This window comes from Miniopterus schreibersii, assembly GCF_964146895.1.
Source record: "Miniopterus schreibersii genome assembly, chromosome: 15".
Taxonomy (NCBI): Eukaryota; Metazoa; Chordata; class Mammalia; order Chiroptera; family Miniopteridae; genus Miniopterus; species Miniopterus schreibersii.
The window spans coordinates 5,717,750-5,740,976 of NC_138115.1; the positions used below are offsets into that span (position 1 = coordinate 5,717,750).

Consider the following 23,227-nt stretch of genomic DNA (forward strand, 5'->3'; position numbering starts at 1 on the left):
CTGCATCACGGGCTCTGCTCTGATCTGAGCTCTGAGCGACATCTCAAACCCAGGATCGTAACTGCCGCCTTCCCGCTCTGTCTGAAACTAGCCTTTGCACCCCTTGAGGACAGCAATGGCCCCTCGCTCATCATCGTCTCCTCTCCCCTAGCACCTCCCTTTGTGCCTGGTACAAGGTGGTGGCCAGTGAGCGTCTACTGAAGTTAAGCCCATTCGCTCCTGAAGTCGCCTGTAGTGGGTGGTTACGCTGTGTGTGGGTTGTGCCAGCTGCTGTGGGAGCATATGGACCTGGTGAGGAGGACCCCAGGGGTGACCTGCACAGGAGGGATGGGGTGCAGGGTGAGAGGAGAATAAACTCCATCTGAGAACTAGAGTCCCCGCTTCTCAGCAAGTCTCACAAAGCCAGTTGTCCTCTGTTGTTGGAAAAGAGGGCTTTTCCGTGGGCTCAGCACCAGCTGAAGTGGTTGTCCTGTGAAGAGTATGTTTTCAGTGTCGCATGCTCATTAAACACCGTGAGATGCTGACATGTGAGACTCGTGGGAGCTGGTACCCCCTGAGGCAACACCAGATCCGCAGCTGACATCCACACTCCTTCCAGGGCACCCCAGAGCACAGGTGTCTGGTTACTTCTTGCCCTGCTCTCCTTCCTGTACAGATGATTCCGTGGGGGTTTGTTGTGTGTGTGATAGGACTGCTATGTGGGGCAATCGTGCTATTTTCCATGGATTACAGAGTCAGTCACCCTTAAGTGGACAGACAAGACGGCTTCACTGAGAAGTTGCCGACGTCTGAACTGAGCCTTAGATACCGCGTTGGAGGCGTGTGCCGGTGCGCGCTCCCGGGGAGGCCCAGCTCTACCCAAACCTGAGCGCACCGTGGCCCTTCCTGGTTTCTGGGTTTCTCCCGGGGACCCCGTGGAGTCAGCATTGCTCGAGTGTTTTTTCTTTCATTGTTCTGGCAAGTTCCTCTCCATCCCACAGCTATTTGGAAACTGCTGCTTTGCAGAGCCTCGGTGCTGACAGTGCCTCAAAGCTGTTATTGGAAAGCAAGCTTCTGCTTACCAGTCGGCCTGCTGTGAACGGGAATGCGACATTTCTTTTTTGGGAGTAGCCCCGATTGGTTTGAAAAATATTGCTCATTTATTTTATTAAGTCATTACCATTTTATTGAATGTCAATAAGTTGGTTCTTCGTTATATTCAAATTCAACATAGCTGCAGTCTGCTGAAAGATGTTCTTAATTCTTCCTGGCTGTCTAGGTGACCTGCCCACTCTCATCATTACTTGTTGAAATAAATGCGCATATAGTGTAGCCCCTGTGGAAAACAGTATGCAGACTCTCCAAAAAATTAAAAATAGAGCTGCCATATGACCCAGCAATTCCACTTCTGGGTATTTATCCAAAGAAAACAAAAATACTGATTCAAAAATATACATGCACAGCTATGTCGATGGCAGTGTAATTTACAATAGCCACGACATGGAAGCAACCCTGGTGTCTGCCAACACATGAACGGGTAGAGAAGAAGTGGGACGTATACAATGGGTATTACTCAGAAATAAAAACAATGAAATCTCACCATCTGCAACAACATGGGTGGATCTAGAGGGTATTATGTTCAGTGAAATAAGTCAGATAGAGAAAGACATACATATAATTTCACTTAAATGTGGAATCTTAAAAACAACAACAACAAACAAAACAAAGTAGAAACAGACCCATAGACACAGAGAACAAGCTGATGGTTGCCGGAGGGGAGGAGGGAGGAGGTGGGAATTTAAAATAAAAGAAGTAAATGCATGTACAGTATAAATACACAGTAAGTACTTTACAGGCCTGTACTAAGCGTTTCACATGTATTGTCTCATTTAGTCCTTTCAACAACCTTATGGACTAAGTACTATTATCCCATTGTATAGATGAAGAAACCATATTCAAGACAAGGTGTGTCCCTGCCCCAGGTGTGTACCTGGACCCCAGCTCTAACAGCTGGCAAGAATGAAGAGCAGTAGGCTATCTGGAGAGCTGACCTTGAGCGGCACCACTGCTACATGTGAGCTTGTGACCCTGGAGCACATTCTGTGAATCCTCTGAGTGGCTTTGTCAGCCACAGAGGGTAACCCTCCCTGTACTTTCTGAATAGCTTTCTGGCGAGGATCAAAATTAAAAATGAGGGTTCATATAAAGACACTTTCTAAAACAGCTAAGTGCTGAGCAAACGCAAGGTGCTCCTTTATCCTGTGCTTTGGGTACTAATTGAACATTTTAAACAACAGGACTGGCATGTAGCACTCATATACTTTGCGATCAGTGTGGCCTAATTCAGCGGTGGCTCCATTGTTGGAATTCTGAGGCCTCCCGCTGGATGAACAGCCGTTTTCCTGTGGGGTTACCCATTAGTCTAGGTAATGAGTTCTCATTCTTCAGGGTTTCTTACACCTGTTTATCAAGTAAGGACAAGTACAGTTTTCTTTCTGCCCACATGCCTGGGAACCTGGAATATGCCCAAACAGGGCATGCTGGGTTTAAATTTAGATTTCTGAAAAGTTCCAGTCAGTGGCTTGACTTTTCTTATGTCCTTACTTATGGTTTGAGCTTGCAGCTCTTCCTGTTGGGGGTCTATATCTTTTTTATACAAAAGGTTATCTGAGACAATTAAGCTGCCTCTGACTTTTGAGAGTATACCTCTAGCACATCAATACGGCACTAAAGAAGCCTGGAAAAGCTTCTGTCTTTGCCTATTAATATGAAACAACAAATAATAAGTTTCTAGCTTTGAAGTAGTTCATGAGACACCAGGACAGGTCAATTTAAGTGTAAACCATGGGAGAAAAGACATTAGTGCCTGAAATCTTAAACGACACTACTCAGAACAGTTCCAGACAAGTGTGTAAGAAAAGCAGAAGACAGTGTATAATAAGTGAGTGGTGACTGAATTCATTTTGAGTTCAGAGAAGTGATTGATGGGATATGGGTTAACATGATAATGTTATATATTGTTATTTATTAATTTAGTACTAAATTTAACTTAATATTTTCTAAGCCTTGTTTAATATTTTATGTTCTATGTTTTAAAAAAGTATTTTTTTAATTGTCTCCATTGTTTAGCCAATGTTTTTGAGAATGTTGGCTATCAACATTTTGATGGGCACCTTTCTATTTTTTTATTTCAGGTGGAAGCCATCCTTGTCAATATTTTTGCTGGAATTGTCAACTGTACCATCGTTGCCAATGGGATCACCAAGGCCTGCCGGGAGCTGGAACTTAAGGTGCCCCTGGTGGTCCGGCTGGAAGGTAAGTTATGGGTGATTTCCACAGTCCCATCACCCCTTCTCCAAGGTCAGGTGACCAGAGTGTTCTGCACTCACAACCTTCCTGAGAAAACATAAGGAAACACTGGATTCAATGAGATGAAATGAATGCAGTTCGGCAGTGATTCTGTGAGCGTCTGACAGGCTCGTATAGATTATAGCTCTCCAAGAATGGCACGTTATGATTCTCCAAATTTCCCAAATGTGTTCCAGAGTGGAGCCCTTTTATTATGAATCATTTCATGAGATTAGAGTTTAGGAAGAAACACTCAGAAACTCTGCTCCAAGAATTATTCATCAAGGGAAAGCAGTGGTTGTGGTCTCAGCTCTCCTTACGGTTAAAATTGTGGACTCAAAGAGCTCTGGTTTATTGGGGTTATATATTTCAATATTTATTGATTAATTTAATAATTTGGTAAGAGGAGCTTTAAAAATATTTTTTAATAATTAAATTTGTATTATTTTATCTTATTTTTTGTTAATCCTCACCTGAGGATATTTTTTCCATTGATTTTTTTTGAAGAGAATGGAAGGGGTGAGGGGGAGAGAGAAAGAGAGAGAAACATCAGTGTAAGAAAGACACATTGATTCAATGCCTTCCACATGTGCCCTGACCAGGGGCAAGGGATCGAACCTGCAACCCAGGTACATGCCCTTGACCAGGAGTTGAACCCATGACCCTTCAGTGTGCAGACTGATGCTCTAACCACTTAGAAACACGGTCCAGGGCTATATTTTATTTTTTATATTATTTCTTTTATATATAAATATATGTAGTATGTATTTTATGAAAAATAAATATCTTAAATTTTTAGTAAGAGTAGCAGCATTGTTTTACATTTCTGAAATCCCTTTAATACATAGTTTAATATTTGCCTCTTTTATTTGTTGCAATATGTTGTTTTGGTTGAAGTAGATGAAGAAAATCTGGCCTCATAGAGCTATTTATTTGGAATTTGGAAAAGGGAAGATTTTTTAACAATTTCATATAATTTTGAATATTCTTTGGTCCTGAATTAAAGTCTATAAGCAGTATTTTCTTTATTAAAGATTTGTTTTATGTGAGATCTGAAACCATTTTAATGAACTTCTCATATAGTTATATTAAAACCCATCGGTCTGCCTTGCACATGAAGGGGGTTTTATGCGTGATTTGTAATCTCACGCATTGATCATAAGGAGCATTTTGGATTATGCAAATCTAAAGGTTGACACATTTCAACATACAGTATAAAAAAATCCACATTAGTTAATATCACACCATCCTCGCCCTGGCCTGTGTGGCTCAGTTCGGTGAGCATGTCGTCCCATGTACTAAAGGGCACGCAGGAGGCATCCAGTCGATGTTTCTCGTTTACATCAATGTCTCTCCCTTCCTCTCCTCCTTCTCCCTTCCTCTCTCCCTAAAATCAGTAAAAACTTTTTAAAAAGATACATATCACACTATCCTCATCATAGAAGCTTGCAAGTACTAGGAACCCATCAAGATGGTAGATGCCAGTTTTCCAGAATTCTAATTTCCATATAAATGTACAAATTTTATCATCAGCCACAGAATAGTCAGTTGTTTTCCGGGGGGTGACAGACTCACTTCAGCTGCTTTCGAGAACACCTCTGCCAGATCATGAGTTCACGCAAGCACCACGTGTCTGTCCTCCAAGGACTGGGACCCAGGGGACAGTGGGCGGCGGTGCCCCTGGAACAGTCTGCTTTCCCTCGGAGCCCCCTCCGCAGCTCAGGGCGCAGCTCGGTGTAGACTTCCCGCTGTACTTTCCTTTCAGGAGACTGTGTGCAAGGAAAAAACCTTTTTCAGAAAACTGTAGAAAGTTACCTTTCTGGAAAACAATTAAATTAAAAATAAGAAATATCACCTAATCAAAAAAATAGAAGGCAACTTAAAAAGTTATTTTAAATATTGAAGAAAGAGCTATACTTAAGGGTTGAGACTTAGTAAAATTAATATTTCTTGCTGTCCGTTAGGGACATTCTTGACAGTGGCACCATTTTATCACAAGTGTGTGGTGTGATGACAGCCAGCACAGTTTGGTGCCGCTGCTCTGACTCCGTGGTAACTGGCTGGCACTTTCCCCACCAACACTTTTGCTTCATCATTGCAAATGCCAGCATATCACTGTTTATTCTGACTATTTTATTATTACTACTACAACAAAAATTGTGTTTTACGCCAGGGACCGACCTCTCCTGGGTTCTGTGGACCCCACTTTGAGAACCACTGTACTAGAGAGGCAAAAACAGGCACTTCAATGTGAGACCTATGCAGCAGGCATGTCAACATCATCAAAAACTTCAGATTGCAGTGAGCAAGCAGCCCCTCGGGTAGATTTCTGCAGTGTCACCCTCGGGACAGCTCTGTGTCCCCATGGTCCATGCTGGTGCGTCATGCCCCAGACACGTGCCCCTTGGGACACGTTGACCCAGATGTGTCTCCGTCCTTTGAGCCGAAACTCCAGCACAGCTGCAGCCCGCCGCTCTCTGCCTGCCTCTTCCTTTGCGCCTCTTTTTCCTCTCACTCCCCGCCACCCTCCTTTGTCTCTGAGACGCTACCTCGATCAGGACCAGGGGGACTTGGTAGAAATAACGGTCACAGGAGAAAAACAAAAATAGCAGAAGCTCCAGTTGGCAAAGTTTAACATGGACAATAACATCTGAATTACATCTTCTTAACAAGGTAAATGCAACATAGCTGATTCCAATGAAAATAAATAAATGGGAAGTGATTGGCAAGGCTGCAGTGAAAATAAAATGGACCAAGGAGCCAATGGGTTCATCAGTGTCAGTGTAACTCTGAGTAAAATGTTGACGTCTGACTTTTCGGGGTCAAAGTGACCAGTGGCCGTCAGGTTCTCCAGGTCAGCTCCTGTTGTTAAAGGAGGGCCGGGCTCCAGACCAGCATCTGTCCCTTGGAAGTGACTCCGAGTCAGTGCGTGCGGCGCACCCCTTCTCCCTTGACCCTCCCGTCCCTGTGTTGTCAGCAGAGGTCCATGGTTATTAGCTTTTAGTACAGTCCTGGGAAAGAAAGTTACCCACTTTTATTTCTCCCCAGTGATTACAAGGCCCAGTTCTCCTTTCACACAACACTTAGTATCCCAGGAGGAGGAAACGACCCGTCATGTAACACCTCCCCATTAGATGGATCTGGGTAATAAACACGCTGAAACACGTGACTGCCGCATCCACGATTGTCCCCTTGATTGTCCCCTTCCTCATCTCTGCTGGCTGCCAGAGGTCTGCCGGAGCCTCTTGGAAGCCTTGACATTCCTAAGTTTGTTAGACAATCAGATTTGCATCTTTTAACTTAATGCCCTTGCAAGGTATATGCCTGTGGGTTTCAGTTGGTTAATTGATATACTAAATACTATATACAGGTTATTGAGCTGTAGGTATTACGGAGGATGTATAGAAATATAAGAAATGATCTCAGTTACTAGATGACTGGGAGAATCAAAAGAAAGAAAGAAAATGAAACAGTACAAGGTAATTTATATAAAATGTTAACAAGTGTCTGTCCTACTAGATCTGCTTCTGTCTCAGGAGCTTCTTGGAGAGCCGCCAGCAAGGCTGTGGGACTTTCAGAAATATTGATGCTTCAGAGTGTCCCCTGTGACACGGGAATCGCAGGTGTTGAGTCAGGATGAGCTCAAAGAGCACACTGTCCCCAGAGTTATGTAGGCTGCACACACCCACGATGGCCTTGGACACTGCTCCTCCTTCACCGTCACAGCCCCCATCCTGTAATGGCACCTGGGACCTTTGTCAAGGGAGGAAACGCAGGAGAACTCCGGACATTTCTGGGGTCCTCGCTGTTCCTTTCCCCCCCTGTGGGAGTTGGTTAGCATCTTGCGTGGTTAACGTTCTCAGCATGGCGGCACCAAGGACACTCATATTACGTGATTGCTGGGAACCGGCAGCCCCACGCCAGGGTTAAGGCTCTCCCAAAGTTGTACTGGTCCTACGTAATAAATAAGGGAAAGACGGGGATTCTGCTCCAGCTTTACTTCTGGCACTAATAGCTAACAAAATGCAGAAGTTGGAGATGGTATTATCCATAAAGGCCCTGTGAAGGGCACTAAATGAAAACCAAGCAAGTGCTCTTATGCCGAGGGAGTGCAGACGCCTGTGAAGTGTGTGTCCCTCCAGCTGAGTGCCTGTGGTCCTGGGTCACTTGGCCCACTTCTGCTGGCTCCCCCCTTTAAGCCCCTCAGGACTGGCCACTACAGTTACAGCACATTAGAGACGTGAGTGAGCAAAAGCATGTGGTAAAGGACATCCACGTGGAATGTGGAAATAAGTACAATTTGAATCATGGAAAGAAAGGAGGGAACTTAGAGGATCAGAACAAGACGTCAGGTCTGCCCAGTACATGGGAATGGGTGCTGGGGTCCCCACAGTGATAGACTGAAACCCAGGGCCACAGCTCAGCATGTTCTGGCAGGAATGGCTTTGCAGCAACACAGTAGGGCTCAGAACAGAGTGGGATGTAAAACCCCCGCAGGACGGTCGCACAGAGGTAAAGGGGGGTAGAAAAGCGAGAGCCGAGCGAGAAAGGCAGAGCTGGGGTTTCACCTCTGATGACCACAGCGACAGCATAGCTCATGCCCTTGGGAGAGTCAGAGGTGGGAACTGGAGGGAATGGGAGAGGCTTACCTCAGGGCACAGGCACCCTGCGTCTGAGATGGAGCTGCGGGGTCGGATGGGATGCCGCGGAGGCGGGCGTGGGGGCACAGGGATGAGCCAGGGAGCCGTGTGATAGGCAGATGCACGGCACCCCCATCGGAAGGTCCCCAGGCAGCACACTCAGGGCTTGCTGCACTGGACACTGTCCCAGCAGAACAGCTCAGGTAAAGTAAGAAGCCAACCAAAACCAACGGTCTGTCTCAGGAGGCCTGGTTCTCAGTACTTCCAACGGGAAGAGATTGCTAACTGCAGGGGCCTTTGAGGAACTTCTCTTATTCTCAGTCTAAAGTTTTCATTTGCTTTCTTCTGGGTTGGAACATAAATTTGCTCCTCCCACAAATCTCTCTGTATTTAGTTCCATTTTACCCAACTTTACAGTGTGATTTAGTTCCTCCTGTTTTTCTAAACAGAGCAACTCTTCATTTCCTTTGGTGACAGAGGAAGAGGAAGGAGCGGAACATTCTGGATGGCTCCAGTGGTAGTTTCTAGTTAACTCGACCAGCACTGTTTTCTGTCCTAGCCGATGAGTTTCTCCCTGATCTTTATTCATATTAATATTTAATGGTCACATTTCCAGAACACACACCATTGTCTAGCTAGTAAAAGTGAGATGAGAAAAGGGTGTCCATCACCCCGACATCTGCGTTAAAGCCGAGTGACACATAAAAAACCCCAAGTGTGCTAGAAAATTTTTACCGGAGTCTGAATTACAATAATAAATAATTATTGTTGCTAACAGTTATTAGCTGCTTTCCAAGTTTTAGATCCTCAGACACATGGCTTTATAGTCTGAACAAATATGAGATTTTTAATAACCGAGATAACAGACATTTCAAAAGCCTGATAACAGTTTTATTAGTAGTATCTGTCTTATAAATACAGATGGTAGCCTCTCTTGCTTGTTTGGTGGCCATTTGAAGATCTAACATCCTGCTGTGAATCTCATGCATTTGTGGCTCACATTTGAAAGACTGTTTCCACGTGGTGTATGAGGAGTGTCCTGATGAGGAAAGTTTGATCAATCAAATCAGTCTTGATTTAGTGGGATTTTGTGAACAAATCTTTGTTCTCAGCTGTATAATAATTATAAGCAGTTTTACTAGTGGATAAAGAAAGGATTACTCTCCACTCTGAAAATGGTAACTTTATAATCACATGTGCTTACTTGCCTTATCAGAATAGAACTCACCAACTGAGATACAGAAGTATTTTTACTTAAAAGACTCCTGGGTAAATGGAGCAACCAGTTTGAGGGGGAGCTCATTAGCTTTTGTCGACAGTTGTTTCTGTTATGAATAAAGAACACGTAATCTGGAACGAGTTTTTCTTTTCCTTTTACGATGTAGACATAGCATACAAATTACCCAAGTGGTTAATTCAGGCCAACTTGTGATACCCCTGAGAAATACACAGACGTTTATCAATAGCTTTGTGTGGTCAGCGTGCCAGTGCGTTCTAGCCAGAGCTCTGGATTTGGGCGGTTTTATAGTTCTAGATCACAGCACTTTTCCTCTTGTTTAGAATTCATTTTACCTGCCGCCGTCCTCCTATGCCCGCAGCCGCCTTCCGTGTCTCAGGCGTGCCTGCGAGGAGATGGGCTGCCTCTCAGGTGCTCACTAGGACTCCGAGTTAGGCTCGTAAAGAAAGAACAGTGAGCCCAGGTAGTGCGCAGCTTGCATCCCCTTTCTCTTAGCGAAATCTTTTAAATTTGATTGTAGACCCAATGCCAAAAGGTTTGTTTCAGCAACATAAACCTTTTGATTCTCTTTTGCCAGATATCTTTGGAAACAAGAGTCCCCTCTGCCCTCTCTTTTCCTCGTCAGCGTCTCTAATGTTCCCTAAACTCTCTAACGCTGACATCGTGAAAGTCCGTAAGGCAGAAGCTTTGTATTCTGTTTCCCTTGCTTTCTTGGCCAAGGCACCAGCCCTCCTGTCCATGGCCATGTCCTTGCCCTTGCCCTCGGAGGTACTGGCACATTGGAGCCCCTCCCGAGGAATGCCAATCCAGTGTCCTTAGCGTGGGCACGGTAGAATTGCTGCGCAGTGCTTTGATCTGCTGAAGGGGAAGCGAGTCCCAGAGTATTAAGTGTAAAGAGACAGCCACAGGCTCTGGGCTGTGTCCATGCGCTTGGCCGCTGCCCACTCTGCAGATTTCTCGTATGCTGGGGTGCAGGACCAGGAGAGGGGAGCGGTCATGGTGCCTTTGGCTGCCTCTGCGGGTGGACTCTGGCCGACTAGTTGAGAACGTTTCATTCAGAGTGTTTGAGCCCTGGGCTCGCTGCTTCCACCCAGTCAAGAGAATAGGGGCCCTGCTGAGTGGGGCCTGGTCCTGGGCCGGGGAGTGCACAAGCCCCCAGGGCCAGGGCTCCGGCTCCGAGGTGTTGTCCCCTGGCCTCCACGTTTCCCCCCTGGGCTCTGTCAGGTTGGTGTCTTCTCTCCTTTCTCAGCTCTGCTCCCCTGCCCAGTGCGAGGCCCTGTTCCCCACCTGCGCCAGCCTCACAGGCCGCATTCCCTCCTCCCCTGCGGAGTCCTGTTGCTGCTGTGGCTGGGCAGGGGCTCTGGAGGGGCCTGTGTTCCCGGTCAGTGCGCACCTCTCATTCTTTCTGCTCCCGTCCCCCTCCTGTGTCCTGCACACCCCACCTCTCACCTCGCTTTTGCCCCCCGGGGCTCGTGCCTCCTCCATCCCTCCCTCCTTCACCACCCCATGCATGTGGCCTCACTGCCATTCAGCTTCTAGGTTTCCCGTCAGGTGGCATCTGTCTTCTCTCCTCCCGGTCATCACCAGCATCTCCGTGTGGCCTCCCCAGTGCTAATTCATCATCCCCAGAGTAAGCCCAGTGAGTCGCTGGACACAATCTCGTTCTGGTTCTGTCCTCGAGCCGTAATCCTCTCATTGTCGGAGTCGATAAACATGCCTGAGCCTGAACTAGGCCACACCTGAGCGTTGGAGCAAGAGCAAGCCTCGCAGGATCTCTCCTGAGCTATTAGACTGCTGGAAGCTTCTTCAGATCCCATACTTACATTTCCAGACAAGTGATCTATTGTATTTGTCACTTCGAGTTTTCATTTTACCCCTAGATGGTTCATGTGACTGAATGTACACAGTTGGGACACCCGTGCCTCACCTCAGAAAAGCGCTAGCACACAGTAGGAAGCTCGTCCTGAGAAACAGGACTTGGCTCCTCGAAGGAAGAGGAATGGGTCTGCAGCATGCGACTTTTTATTTTTTTGCTTTTTTGGATGTAACGACTTGAGATTCTCTGATGACCTTAATAAAGAGGCGGTTTATTGTCAGGCTTAGTGGGGTTACACCTGGGAAGCCCCCTCCTCTGACTCTCACGCCTTCCTGCTCTTTCTCGGTGCCTCTGCCCTCAGCCTCTGTTGCGATAGCCTGGTCCATGTGGGTCCCACAGGTCATCCACCTAGTAAGCTTAGCTAATAACCATCACTCTGTGTCCACAGCCCATTCAACCAGGCGTGTTGTTGGGGTCTTTGAGGGGACCCAGCACATTCTTACCCATCCAGGTTTTGTTCCTGCTGAGAAATAAGATAAAAAGACCCAGGAGGCCTGGGTCACCTCATTACTGATAGAGAAGTGGCCGTCTGCGCCCTATTTCGCACAATAGTGAGCTTCCTTACTCTGGCGCAGGGTTGGGCAGCTTGACACGTCAGTCACCGGGTAAGGCCTGCGGGGTGAAGGACCCCTGGGTCCTGCCAGCAGCCAACCCCAGAGGGAGGGCACAGGCGGGGCGGGGCTGGTTCTTCTTTCAGGTATTCCAGTCAGGTTGTCTCTGTCATTACCACCGTGCAGCAGGGACAGAGACCAGTGGTGCTGTGCTGATTACTGGCCCCTCTGTGTGGAAGGAGACACCCCCTAATGCACATCACAGGCCAGTAGTCTGCCCTCAGCATGGGCTGCCTTCCAGCCAGGTGCCAGCCCAGCCTAAGCAGGGGTCATCCCTTCAAAAGCAAGAGCCTGGTGTTGTTTCCCTGAGCAGAAGTTGAGCCTGGGGCACCTGAGTGAGGAGGGGCTTAGAACTGGCAGGTGTGGGGACTGGCATCGGTGAGTCCCACCTGACATCACACCACCCCTGGCTGCTCCCTGGGAGTTTTCTGAGTGGTCAGTCAGCTCATTTGTTCATGCTTCAGTCTCCTTATGTCACACTTTGAGGTTCTGTTTGATAGGCCATCAGAGAATTGACACACAGGTAGATTCCATGTGTGTTCTTTTACAGGTGGCAGGTGTGTCCTGTTACAATGACTCTCGCCAAGCGTGCCGCCTTGGGGCTGCCCAGTGGCAGGACTCCCTAAGCTGAAAGGCCCCGTTCCTGCTTCAGAGCAGGGAGGCTGTGCAGCTCTCATCTTGCCACCTGCTTACTGGAGTCGCCTCCTGCAGTGCTGTGTGAGGAAGGGTCCATAGAAAGCACTCTGTGCCCATTACTGCCCACCACGGCGGTGGGACAGAGGAGGCACACTGGGGCCACGTATTTGCCATTGTTGATTCAGAGAGCAGAGGTGAGGTTCTCTCCCCTAGAAACACAGCTGCGGCTGCATCTGGGGTGGGAGGGGGGCTGTGGCTGGGGAAGCCCAGAGGAAGCCAGTGCCATCCTCTGCCTGGCCCTGCAGCCACGGGGCCAGATCTGGATCATATAGAACAAAGGCCTAAACTTTCTTTGTAAAGGGCTAGATTTTAGGCTTTGTGGGCCACATTTCCAGTGTCATGCAGAAGCATGGCCAATGTGCCAGGAACGGGCGTGGCCACGCCACGGAAATCTATTTCCCAAAGGCAGACAATGGGACGAACGTCCTGTGCGGCCTGATGTAGAAGAAGTGGGCAGCAGGGCCTGGAATTCTGCAAACCCCCCACGGTGACCGTGTCCAAACCTCCCTCCTCATCTTCGACATATTTCCTAAGGCAAGAAAGAATGTGGCAGATAAGCCAAGTACTCAGATCCTACCTTCTCACAAAACTTAGCAATGAGGTCCCTCAGTCATCCCCCCACCTGAGCACAGACTCATGCACAATGACAGCACTTTTTAGCTTAGTGGAATTCAGAGCCAGCATTTCTTACAGGTGACAAGTGAAAATTCCTGAAGTCACCATAATTAGAATGTGCATGATTGAGGTAGACTCAAGGGAGGTGAAGTCCATGTGCAGGTGTTCTGGCGCATAGAACAGTTCCTTCTTTGCAAGATGATTCCTGTCCCTCACGGGTGCAGAATTGTCAAGTTCTTGTGAGCAGCGGGTCATTCCCTTTGAGTTTAACATCACGGCGCCCGCCCTTTGGTTTACATAAATTTCTCTATTGCTATTTTGAGGGTCAGCGTCATTGAAAACAAAAGCAGAACCCCCTATCATGAGCCCTCAATGAGTCCACGTTAGAGTTGGTCCTAAGCCTCGCATGTGTGGCCATAAGCACACAATTCTTTGAAATGTTGCTGAGAAGAATTTGACCACCAGCTTCCTGCCAGTGAAGTTGGTGACTTTTGCTGTCATAGGAACAACTGTCACATTCACCCCTGGGCAGTGGTTTCTTACCTTGCAGGGAGTTACCAAGGAGCGGTGCGCACAGGGCACAGCTCCACAGGGCATCGTCAGTCTTTGATTTATACAATGTGAGGGATGCACAGAATTTTGATAAGATAGTCATCCAACTGCAGTAACTTGCCCGGGTTGCTCAGCTGGTTAGTAACAGAGCCAGGTTTAAAATCTCAGCTTCCTCATCTGTGAAATGGGAGCAAAGATAGAGGAGCCTCATAGCATTATTATAAAGAGAGGAGTTTTTAAATCACCCAGAACGGTCCCTGGCTTAATAAGTGTTAGCTGTGGTTATTACCTGAGCTCTTGTCTGGAACCCGAGCAAGGGCGGCAAGCTGCCTGCACTGAGCCAGCCATGCATCAGGCCCTCTACCCTGATCCTCTAGGAGCTGGCTCACCTCTGACGGCTCAGTAACAACAGTGATGTGACCAGGTATTCAGGTTGCAGGTCACTCCTCCATCTGTCACTTGGAAGGGTAATCTGGAAGGGGAGGAAGGACACAGGACAGTGGACAGGTTGGGGGGAATCGGTGCTTTATGTAGTTTGGTTTGCTGCCACCAACCTCCCCGCTCTGAGTCAAACAAACAACAACAGTAACAACAAAAAAGAATGGCTTCGAGCAGGGGTCGGATGGTTTAGGATTCAGGCCCGTGCACGTGGGTCACAGCCTCCAGCAGCCACAGGCAGTGAGTGACGCACTGAACTGCTCTGGCCGAGTCCCACCAGAGCTTTATCATAGACACTGAAGTGTGAATTTCACATAATTTTCATGTATCACAAAATATTTTTCTGATTTTTTTCCAAATATTTTAAAATGTAGAAACTATTCTTAGCTCAAGGTGGCATAGAAAGAGTCACCGCCGTGATTTGCCCTCCAGGCCACTGTTTTCCAGCCCCAAGTAGACCACAGACAGAGTCATACCTGCCACATTAACTGGTCGTTTGATCTGAGCCAGTGGTCTGTCTGTGGGCTTAGTTCCCTCCAGTGAAAACAAGAGGCTTATCTTACAGGCTCCCTGGGGCTCCTGCCACCCAGGCATGGGTCACGTGCCTCTGCAATCACATAGCCTGTGCTGGGCCTGGCTTAGCCTCTGACTTGTAGGGACAGTGGACAAGTTCCTAAGCCTCCCAGGGCCTCGGTTGCCTCATCTGTAAAAGGGGAGAAAATGACATAATGTTAGGGTTGCTACAGGGATTAAAGTGATACGATATTTGTGAGCCCCTTAACTCATGTCTCCAACAAACATTTATTGTACCTAGTATACACTAAATAAGTGCTACCTGTTGTATTCTTTTTTAAAAATATATATTTTTATTCATTTCAGAGAAAGAGGAAGGGAGAGGGAGAGAGAAATAGAAACATCAATGGTGAGAGTCATTGATCAGCTGCCTTCTGCACATCCCCCACTTGGGATCGAGCCCACAACCTGGGCATGTGCCCTGACTGGGAATCGAACCACGACCTCCTAGGTCAATGCTCAACTGCTGAGCCACGCCCAGCCTGGCTACCTATTGTATTCTTTAAAAATAACCTGCATTTCTGTTAATGAAAATAGTTTTAAAAAGACAGCTTCTGCACACTGCCAGAGCGGTGTTTTTCACAGTCCTGTGGTAAAAGCCCCAGGGAGGCGGAAGGTGCACCTCCCTTTAAACCAAACCCTGTAATTTGTGTCCACCATCATCTTCTGTCCACCATCATCTCTCCCCTGTAATGGTGGAAGCAAAGAACAAACTTGATAAATTAACCTTGTGTCTCTGTTTACAGCTCTCTCACTCCACCCAGTGGCAGGAGGTCCATGGAGAGGTGGAGAATTTTTAAGACTTTAATAATTACTATTGTTCTTTTTTATAATGTCCTCTACCAGTAGAGCAAGATTTCATTTTAAAGTTGTTCCCTTTTGATTCTCTGTGCGTTGCCCTGTCAGGCATGCAGTGGGCAGGTAACTGTTAAGCGGAGTGGCCAGCATGAGTGGATGGCTGACTGACCAGGTGGTGATTCGGTGTTGTTGCAGGGGGATGCTGGCTGGGCCAGGGCCAGGGCCAGGGCGAGGGCCAGGGCAGGGAGATGCTGGCTAGGGCTGGGGCAGGGCCAGGGCTAGGGCCAGGGCCAGGGCCAGGGCAGGGAGATGCTGGCTGGGCCAGGGCCAGGGCCAGGGCCAGGGCAGGGAGATGTTGGCTGGGCTGAGGCAGGGCCAGGGCCAAGGCAGGGAGATGCTGGCTAGGGCTGGGGCAGGGCCAGGGCCACGGCCAGGGCCAGGGCAAGGGCAGGGAGGTGCTGGCTGGGCCAGGGCCAAGGCAGGGAGATGCTGGCTAGGGCTGGGGCAGGGCCAGGGCAAGGGCAGGGAGGTGCTGGCTGTGCCAGGGCCAAGGCAGGGAGATGCTGGCTAGGGCTGGGGCAGGGCCAGGGCCACGGCCAGGGCCAGGGCAAGGGCAGGGAGATGCTGGCTGGACCAGGGCCAGGGCCAGGGCAGGGAGATGCTGGCCGGGCCCAGGCCGGGGCGGGGCTGGGGCAGGGCTGCTGTGGACGGGACTTGGCAGGTTCACATTTTTCCTCATCTCTCTGTCCCTGTCTTTTCACGTGCCTGTCCTGCTCTGGGCTGTTCCTCATGAGCCTCTCTTATCACGTGTCTCTGGCATCTATCTCTCTTTCTTCTACCCCTCCCTCTGCCTCTTACTCTCTTGTCTGAAGTCCGTATCTCTAGCCTCCCTCTTTTATCCTTTCTATCATTTATCTCTTTTTGTCTGTCTCTTTCCCTCTGTATGTCCCTTGTCTGTCTGTCCATTAGTCTTTCTGCATATGTGTGTGTCTCATTTCTCTCAGTCTCTTTTTGACTCTACCGCCTCCTTCTGTGTCTCGCCCTCTGCCTCCACCTGTCTGTCTCTTCTTCTGAGTGTCCATCTGTCTCTGTTTCTGAGCACCACCGCCCGCTCTGTGTACAGACTGTCCTCTGACCTGGGTCCCTCTGCACACGCTCCGTTTCTCCTCGGAGCCTGTGCCTGAGCTTTATATTTCAACGTGAAATTCCTTCCAAACTACTGAGTTCTGAGCGTGCTTAGTATATGCTTAATAATTAAGGCTGTGATTAAAGTGTAACTGCAAGTATAATTAAAATTCACTTTAGTGGATCCTGAAATTATGAAGCAATTAGGTATTTGATATGGCCCTGCAGGAGCAGCTGGAGGCGAGAGTCCGCTCTGATCCCGGCCCCGCCCACCGGCTCTGAACCCGGAGCTGGGCCTCACTGGGCCCGTGAGGAGCTGCTGGGCAAAGGCCCGGTGGCAGCTGAGGGAACTCACTCTAGAGCACTGAACTAGCCGCTGCTGCTCTGCCCACCCTGCTCAGAGATGCCCCTGCAGAAGCTCCTGGAGAACCCTGGGAAAGCTCAGGAACGATCCCTCCTTGCTTTTCCTTAGGCCCTATTACAAACAACAAAACCGGTTAGTTGAGGATGTTGGGCCAGGCAATCAAAAGAGTAGCCCCCACCCATCCCCGACAGCACTCTTTGCATGTGTGAGCCCTTTGGCCCGTGGTTGTTGGGTCCATGAACAAGTCCCTCCTGTGGGACAGGCGCTGTGCTGAGCCGGAGGCATCCTGGGGAGCAAGCCTAACCAGGCGTCAGCCCGCGAAGTTTGTGTCCGGTGGGACGAAAGAAATGTCTGTAAGCGACCCCAGTAGTCTACAATCTGAACACACAAGGTACTCTGGAAGCTCACTTACAATCCCGTGCTCTAGTTTGGGGGTTGGGAGGTGGTAAAAAGAAGGCTTCCCCAAAGAAATGCCGTTTAAAGAGATACCTCATGAACAGATGGGCATCGGCCAGGCAGAGAGGGCAGTGGAGCTCGGCTGGGAGGCCAAAGGCCCAGCCTGTCTGCAACGTCACAGATTCCCAGACCAGGCATTTTCCCCTTGGAAACAGCTGGGGTTAAGCTGGGTGCTGAAGAGGATTTTAATTAGCTGATTTAGTTAGGCTAGTTGGTTGCAAGGAAGAGCAACCCATTTGTCTCTGGGGAGAGTCAAGGGTTTACTTCAGCCCTGCATGTAGGAGGGGACTCCCCTGAAGCTGAGTGGCAGTTCTCTGCACCGGCAGGGACCATAGCGAAGCTGGCCCCAAGCGAGAGAAGGGTCGGTTGGGGCAGCCCTCCTGTTCACCAGCTGCACAGCTCCGCCTCCATGCCCGCCGCCCTCCTGCCTGCTTGCTCGCGACTGAGTCCTTCCATGCTGCCGTGTTCTGCTGTGGGTGCCACCCATTCCGACTATTAGAACAGCGAGTCTGTTTGCACGAGCTAACGACCACTGTCAGCGTTTGGACCTTCGTGGGTCAGGTGCAGTCGTTCAGTGTTTGGGAACAGTCGGTTCTGCCTCAGGGGACACCCTGGTCCCTCCAGCAGGGTCCTGGGCAGAGCGGGGTTAGCCAGATGGAGGTTGGAGAGAGCACACAGCCTGATGGTGTGTGATCCTTGCTGCTGACCGACAGCGTCATTGAGATTCAGGTGATCTCATGCATGGACGAGTGCTGCCCATTTGAAACTCCAGGCAGGAGTCCCCAGGAAGTGAAAATAGAGCAGGAGGAGCAAAGAATGCTGCCCCTGGATCCTGCCGTCGCAGAGCCTCAGTGCTCCTGGCTAAGAAAGGGACTGATTTATCAACTCCTAGCTCAGGATCGTCATGAGGTCAGATGAAGTAACATGGGAGGACTTTGTAAACCACCAAAACGTAGAGACTATTTTATTGCCAACATTATTATTATGACATATACTCACAAAATCATAAGGAGTTAGTCAAGGTTCAGCATAGGTATTTCAAGTATTGGCTCCAGAAACCATTGAACCGGCGAGGGGGTGTGGATGCCTGTGCCATTGCCTCCCAGCTACCAGACAGTGGCCTCTAAGGTCATCGCGCCTCCGTCCTCGCGCCTGTAAGAGAAAGAGGAGCAGCCGCCTCGGGGTCCTGGCTGAGGAACAAGTGAGCTGATGCACTTAGAGCCCTGGAACAACCGAGACTCCTGCTCAATGATGCTGCTCTTGCTGCTTCCACTGATTTTTGCCACCACTAGCTCCTCTGTTCCTGCACCGTCTGGTTCCCCACACAGAGCTCGGCAGGCCCGGTGCAGCCCGGGCACGGCAGGCTCACCCTGCGAGGGGCCGAGGAGAGGCAGGCAGACGGTTCCACCTCCTCGGGTGACCCTGGAGGCCTTGGGAGCCGCGTGTTGAGATTGGAGGGTGCTCTGAAGAAAAGGGAAGGAGGAGGAGAGCCTTTTGTATCTTACCTTTGATTCTTCCCTGGCAGACTGGAGGACAGTTGGGGAAAGAATTCTAGTCCATGTCTGTGTTGAAGGAGGTAAAAATTTACCTATTTACTTCCCACCTTCTGGTCCAAAGACCGGCCGGGTTCTGTGGGGGTCGGGCTCTTGCTTGCGGCTGTGCCACTGCCCAGCGGAAGCCCCGCCTACGGATCACTGGGGGGATTCCTCCCCTGGTTCCAGCACCTGCCTGCCTATCCTCTGCCCTACTTTCCAACCCCTGCGACTTTGGCTGAAACGACCAAATGAACCGGAATGCATACTGAGGTTGTATTAATGAAATGATAGATCTTTACATGTGCATTAATTAACAAGTTGCCCCGAAATTTAGCAACTCAGCAGCGGAAACATTGATGAGCTCAGTTTCTGTGGTGGGGAATCAGGTGTGGCGTGGCCGGGCCCTGAGGCACAGGGTCACTCACGGCAAGATCATATCAAGGCTTAACAGGTGCACTCATGTGGCTGCTGGGAAACCGAAGGCCACAGTTCTTCCTTGGCTGCTGGCAGAGTCTGCCCTCAGCTCCTTGCCTCGGATGTCCTGCAGGGCAGCTGGCAGTTTGCCTCCTCAGTGAACAGTGCTGGAGTCAGAGGGAGCAGACAGAATCACGGGCTTTTTGTAACTTGGTCACCAGAGTGGCATCCATCGCTTTTGCTACCTCCTTAGTCCTTAGAAGCAGGTGGCTGGATCCAGCCCTCTGCTGCCCAGGGGCGTGAACACCAGGAGGTGGGCATGGGCCTTTTGGAAGCTGCCTGCCACATTTCCAAAGTGAAACTTCATTACAGTAATGCTAGCTTCTGTAACGAGATGCTGAAATGTCAGAGACTTGTTCATGCGCATGAAGTCCAAGAAGGGGACCGAGTGTCCGTGCTGAGGGAGTCATCGCCTCTTCAGAAAGGTGCCTCTGGGTTGTCCGGCTGCGGTTCCAGAGGCAGGCAGGGAGGACGGTGCCGAGGGCCACATTGGAGACTTTGTGGGCATGTGTTTTGTATCCCTTTGCCCTCCAGTGGCCAGAACTCGGTCACATGACCATGCAAGGGGGCCTTGGCACCACACCCTGGTTGGGCAGCTACGTCCCAGGCCCAGCCCTACCCTGGAAGAGGAGCACAAATCTGCTGGACCCTGGCCTGGTCCCCAAAGACACTTCGCCGTTTACAAAATGCTCTCACGGTGTTACTTGCTTTGCTTCTTGTCAGAGCCTCTGCTCTCGGCACTCTCGTCCTCGGTTTACAGGGAAACAGCCAGCATAGCTCTCTAACAGTTAGAATTGTGTGATTAGTGAATGAGGCTCACGCCCCATCTCTGCCACCACAGCCTGCGTGACTATGGGAACGTTCTCTAACCTCGCTGTGCCTCAGGTATCTTATCTTGTAACGAGTCATTGGAAAGACTCCTCTGACTGTTCTATCTGCCATATGTAAGTGCTTGGTGAACATTAGTGATGTGGAAGACGGTCGTAACGTTATGTCTGGAGATAAAGAAGTCGGAGCTCAAAGCAGTGGAACGATTTACCCAACTACACAGCCAATGCACGGCAGAGGCAGGATGAGGCCCGGGCTTCCGCTAACGACTGCGCTGCCCCTTGAGCTGTGGCTCCACAGAGAGCGACCAGTCAGACTCCTGCGTCGAGCAGCGGCCAGTGAGCACTGAGCCGAAGACCCAGGGCCGAGTGTGCCCTCCCCCTGCTTCCGTGGGCCCAGGCCCAGAGAATCAGTACGACGTCGCCTTTTCACCTCTCTGTCCCTCTCGGACTCGCCTTTACCTGTTGTGAGGCCTGCTGACCCCGCACCCCCTTTCTCCTCGCACTCTCAGATGCTCTGCAGCCTGGGTTTCTAGGCCTTTGTTTATAAATAGGCTCTGTCTTGCTAACTAGATAAAAGCACAGGAAATGATGTAAGATGAGATATTTCATTAGATTCTTAAATTTTATCACATTTCTCCTAGGGGCTTGTTCACTCTGAAAGGACAGAAAAGCATTTCGCATGTGAAGTAGTCCCAGCAAACCTTCGGGTGGGTGACTTGGCCAGCAGATGCTGCACATCCACCAGGAATGGCCGGGAGGTGCCATCAGAGGCTGCAGCGCTATCTGCAGGGCCTTTGCCCTTTGTTATATAGGAGGAGGCAGAAACAGAAACGGACTGTCATTCCTCCAGAGCCGTGGGCTCCAGCTTCAGATCTCAGATTAGGCCACGACTCAGACCCTGCCTTGCAGGACGTCTGGCGTGGCCCAAACCACATTCAACTTGCTTGACTGGATGATCAGTAATCTCAGCTTTTATCATTCAAAGCGGCTGTCAGTCTCTCTGACGTCCTGGCTTTCAGGTTCTTGTCTAGCTGGACCGCTGCTTGGTAGAGATCCCGTCCCGTGATCCTCCCGGTCAGGACGTTGTTTAGACCTGTGTTTCACCCTCTTCCTGGTGCGCGGGTTGGAACCATCGGTTGGTCCCCTGCACTTCGCGTGTGGCTCTGACAGCCAGTATCCTGGGCCGTCCGATACCCTGGGTTTTCATCGTCTTGCTCATATTTACACAAAACTTTTTCTTTAGATTCCATATTCAGACTTTCAATCAAGGTATAAATCCATTTCAGAAGATTTTCCTTTTCAAACTCCTTGAACAAGTGGCTGCTAATCTTTCTTTTTTCACAATCTTATAAGAACCTCATTATTTTCATTTTTTAAATGCCAGAGAAAATATAGACAGTATCTTTCTAATGCCAGACATTTAGATGAAAAGAGAAAAAAAAGTGTCATCTGGATTTATTTAAGTAGCCATTCCTGCACCATAAGGAGCTGAAGCTGAGTCGTAGTTGACTGATGTTGGTGAGACAGGCATCCCGTCCTTGTAGGCTTTGCCTCTTGGGGCTCCACCTCCCGTTTCATTTCACTGACTGTCCACGGTGCCCTCTTCCAGGAACCAATGCCCGCGAGGCCCAGAACATACTCAACAACAGCGGGCTCCCCATTACCTCGGCCGTCGACCTGGAGGATGCAGCCAAGAAGGCCGTGGCCAGCGTGGCAAAGAAGTGATCCTTCGTCCTGGTCCCTGGAGGAAGAGGTCCATTTGCTGTGAAAGGGGTGGTTCTCTCTTCACTGTGAAGGAAATGGTTATCTCACTGGGGTGAAACATGGGAAGGGGAGAAACAAGAATCATTGTATGAAAAATCTTAACTCCACATCTTCTTGAACCAGATGTCTGTACAGCCTGAATAACCTGATTTCACTTATGTCTTCACTAAATTAGCGCCCTGTGTTCTCACACCTTTCTGTCACCGTGAGCCTGCTCAGTAGACATGGTGTTGCTGGCTTTGGGGAGCAGCCTGTGTGGCCAAAGAGATCCCCATTCACTGCCCGCAGCTTTGGTGGACATTTAATCCTGTATAATAAAAAACTCACAGGCCTTAAAACTACATTTAACAGATTAACTCTCAAAAAGGTGCCGCTAAGACAGTCAGACAAATAGCAGTTACACACTATCAGTTTTTCCAAGTTTCTGATTCCAGCCCTTGTATGGAAAATCCATGAACATTCCAAAGTCTATTTTACAATGGAGGGTCCACACTCCTGTGTGATAGTCCATCCATGGATTCTACCATCTGCCTTAATATTGAATATACTCCTTACCTCACTGAAAAAATAATTCCACAAGCCTTTTTTGTGATTTTTTAGAAGATTTCATTTAATGTGAAAACTGGAGAGAGCTGATTCTTGTGGAAATGTCTGTAATTAAACACATTCCAAGATGTAATTAAGACATTCCAAGAGGAGACATCACTGTAATTTTATTGTGAGTGTATCATCTCCCCCCCACCCACCCCCCGCCCTTCCTGGTCCCCATAATCTACCAGCTTGGGAAATGTAATTAAGGGAGTGGGTTTTTCCATAATGTTCATTTGTGGGGAGGAGAATGAATTAGGTTTAGGGTGATATTTTGCTAAATCTTTATTTGTACACAAATTTAAATAAAATTCTATGTTTTGTAAGCTCTAAGATCTGTGTAGTTCTCATTTTAGTCAATATTATTTCTTAAATAATTTTTCTTTTATTAAGGCATATGTCCAAAATTAGAAAGTTGGGGTTATATATGGGTTATATGGTCCCAGGATTATTCCAGTTCCACTCAACTTTATCAGCTACCATTTCTGTTAGGAGATTAGTCAATGAAAGAATAATAGTTATATACAAACCAGAAGCCCAGGTAAGTGTCGCACATATCTAACAGGTTCAACTGGGACTTCAGTCTGCATAAAGCTACGGGAAATGGGCAGGCATAAACTCCCATCTAATGAGGTTCAGCTGCCAGCATTAAGTTTTCCTATCAACAAACAAATACGTAGCAGACCAGACTCTTGTTTGTTTCTAATCAGTTCTCATAAATTTCACAT

The 23,227-nt window shown here is 48.9% G+C and overlaps 1 protein-coding gene across 1 annotated transcript in view; it reads left to right on the top strand.

Annotated features, from left to right (window-relative positions):
• SUCLG2 (succinate-CoA ligase GDP-forming subunit beta) overlaps positions 1 to 22,832 on the top strand; it is a 235,221-nt gene extending 212,389 nt beyond the window's left edge. The window contains exons 10-11 of the mRNA XM_081159599.1: positions 3,174 to 3,294; positions 21,757 to 22,832. Of these exons, the coding sequence (XP_081015725.1) occupies positions 3,174 to 3,294; positions 21,757 to 21,872 (237 nt within the window). The 3' untranslated portion in view covers positions 21,873 to 22,832. The remainder of the gene's footprint in view (positions 1 to 3,173; positions 3,295 to 21,756) is intronic.
• The last annotated feature ends 395 nt before the right edge of the window (positions 22,833 to 23,227 follow it).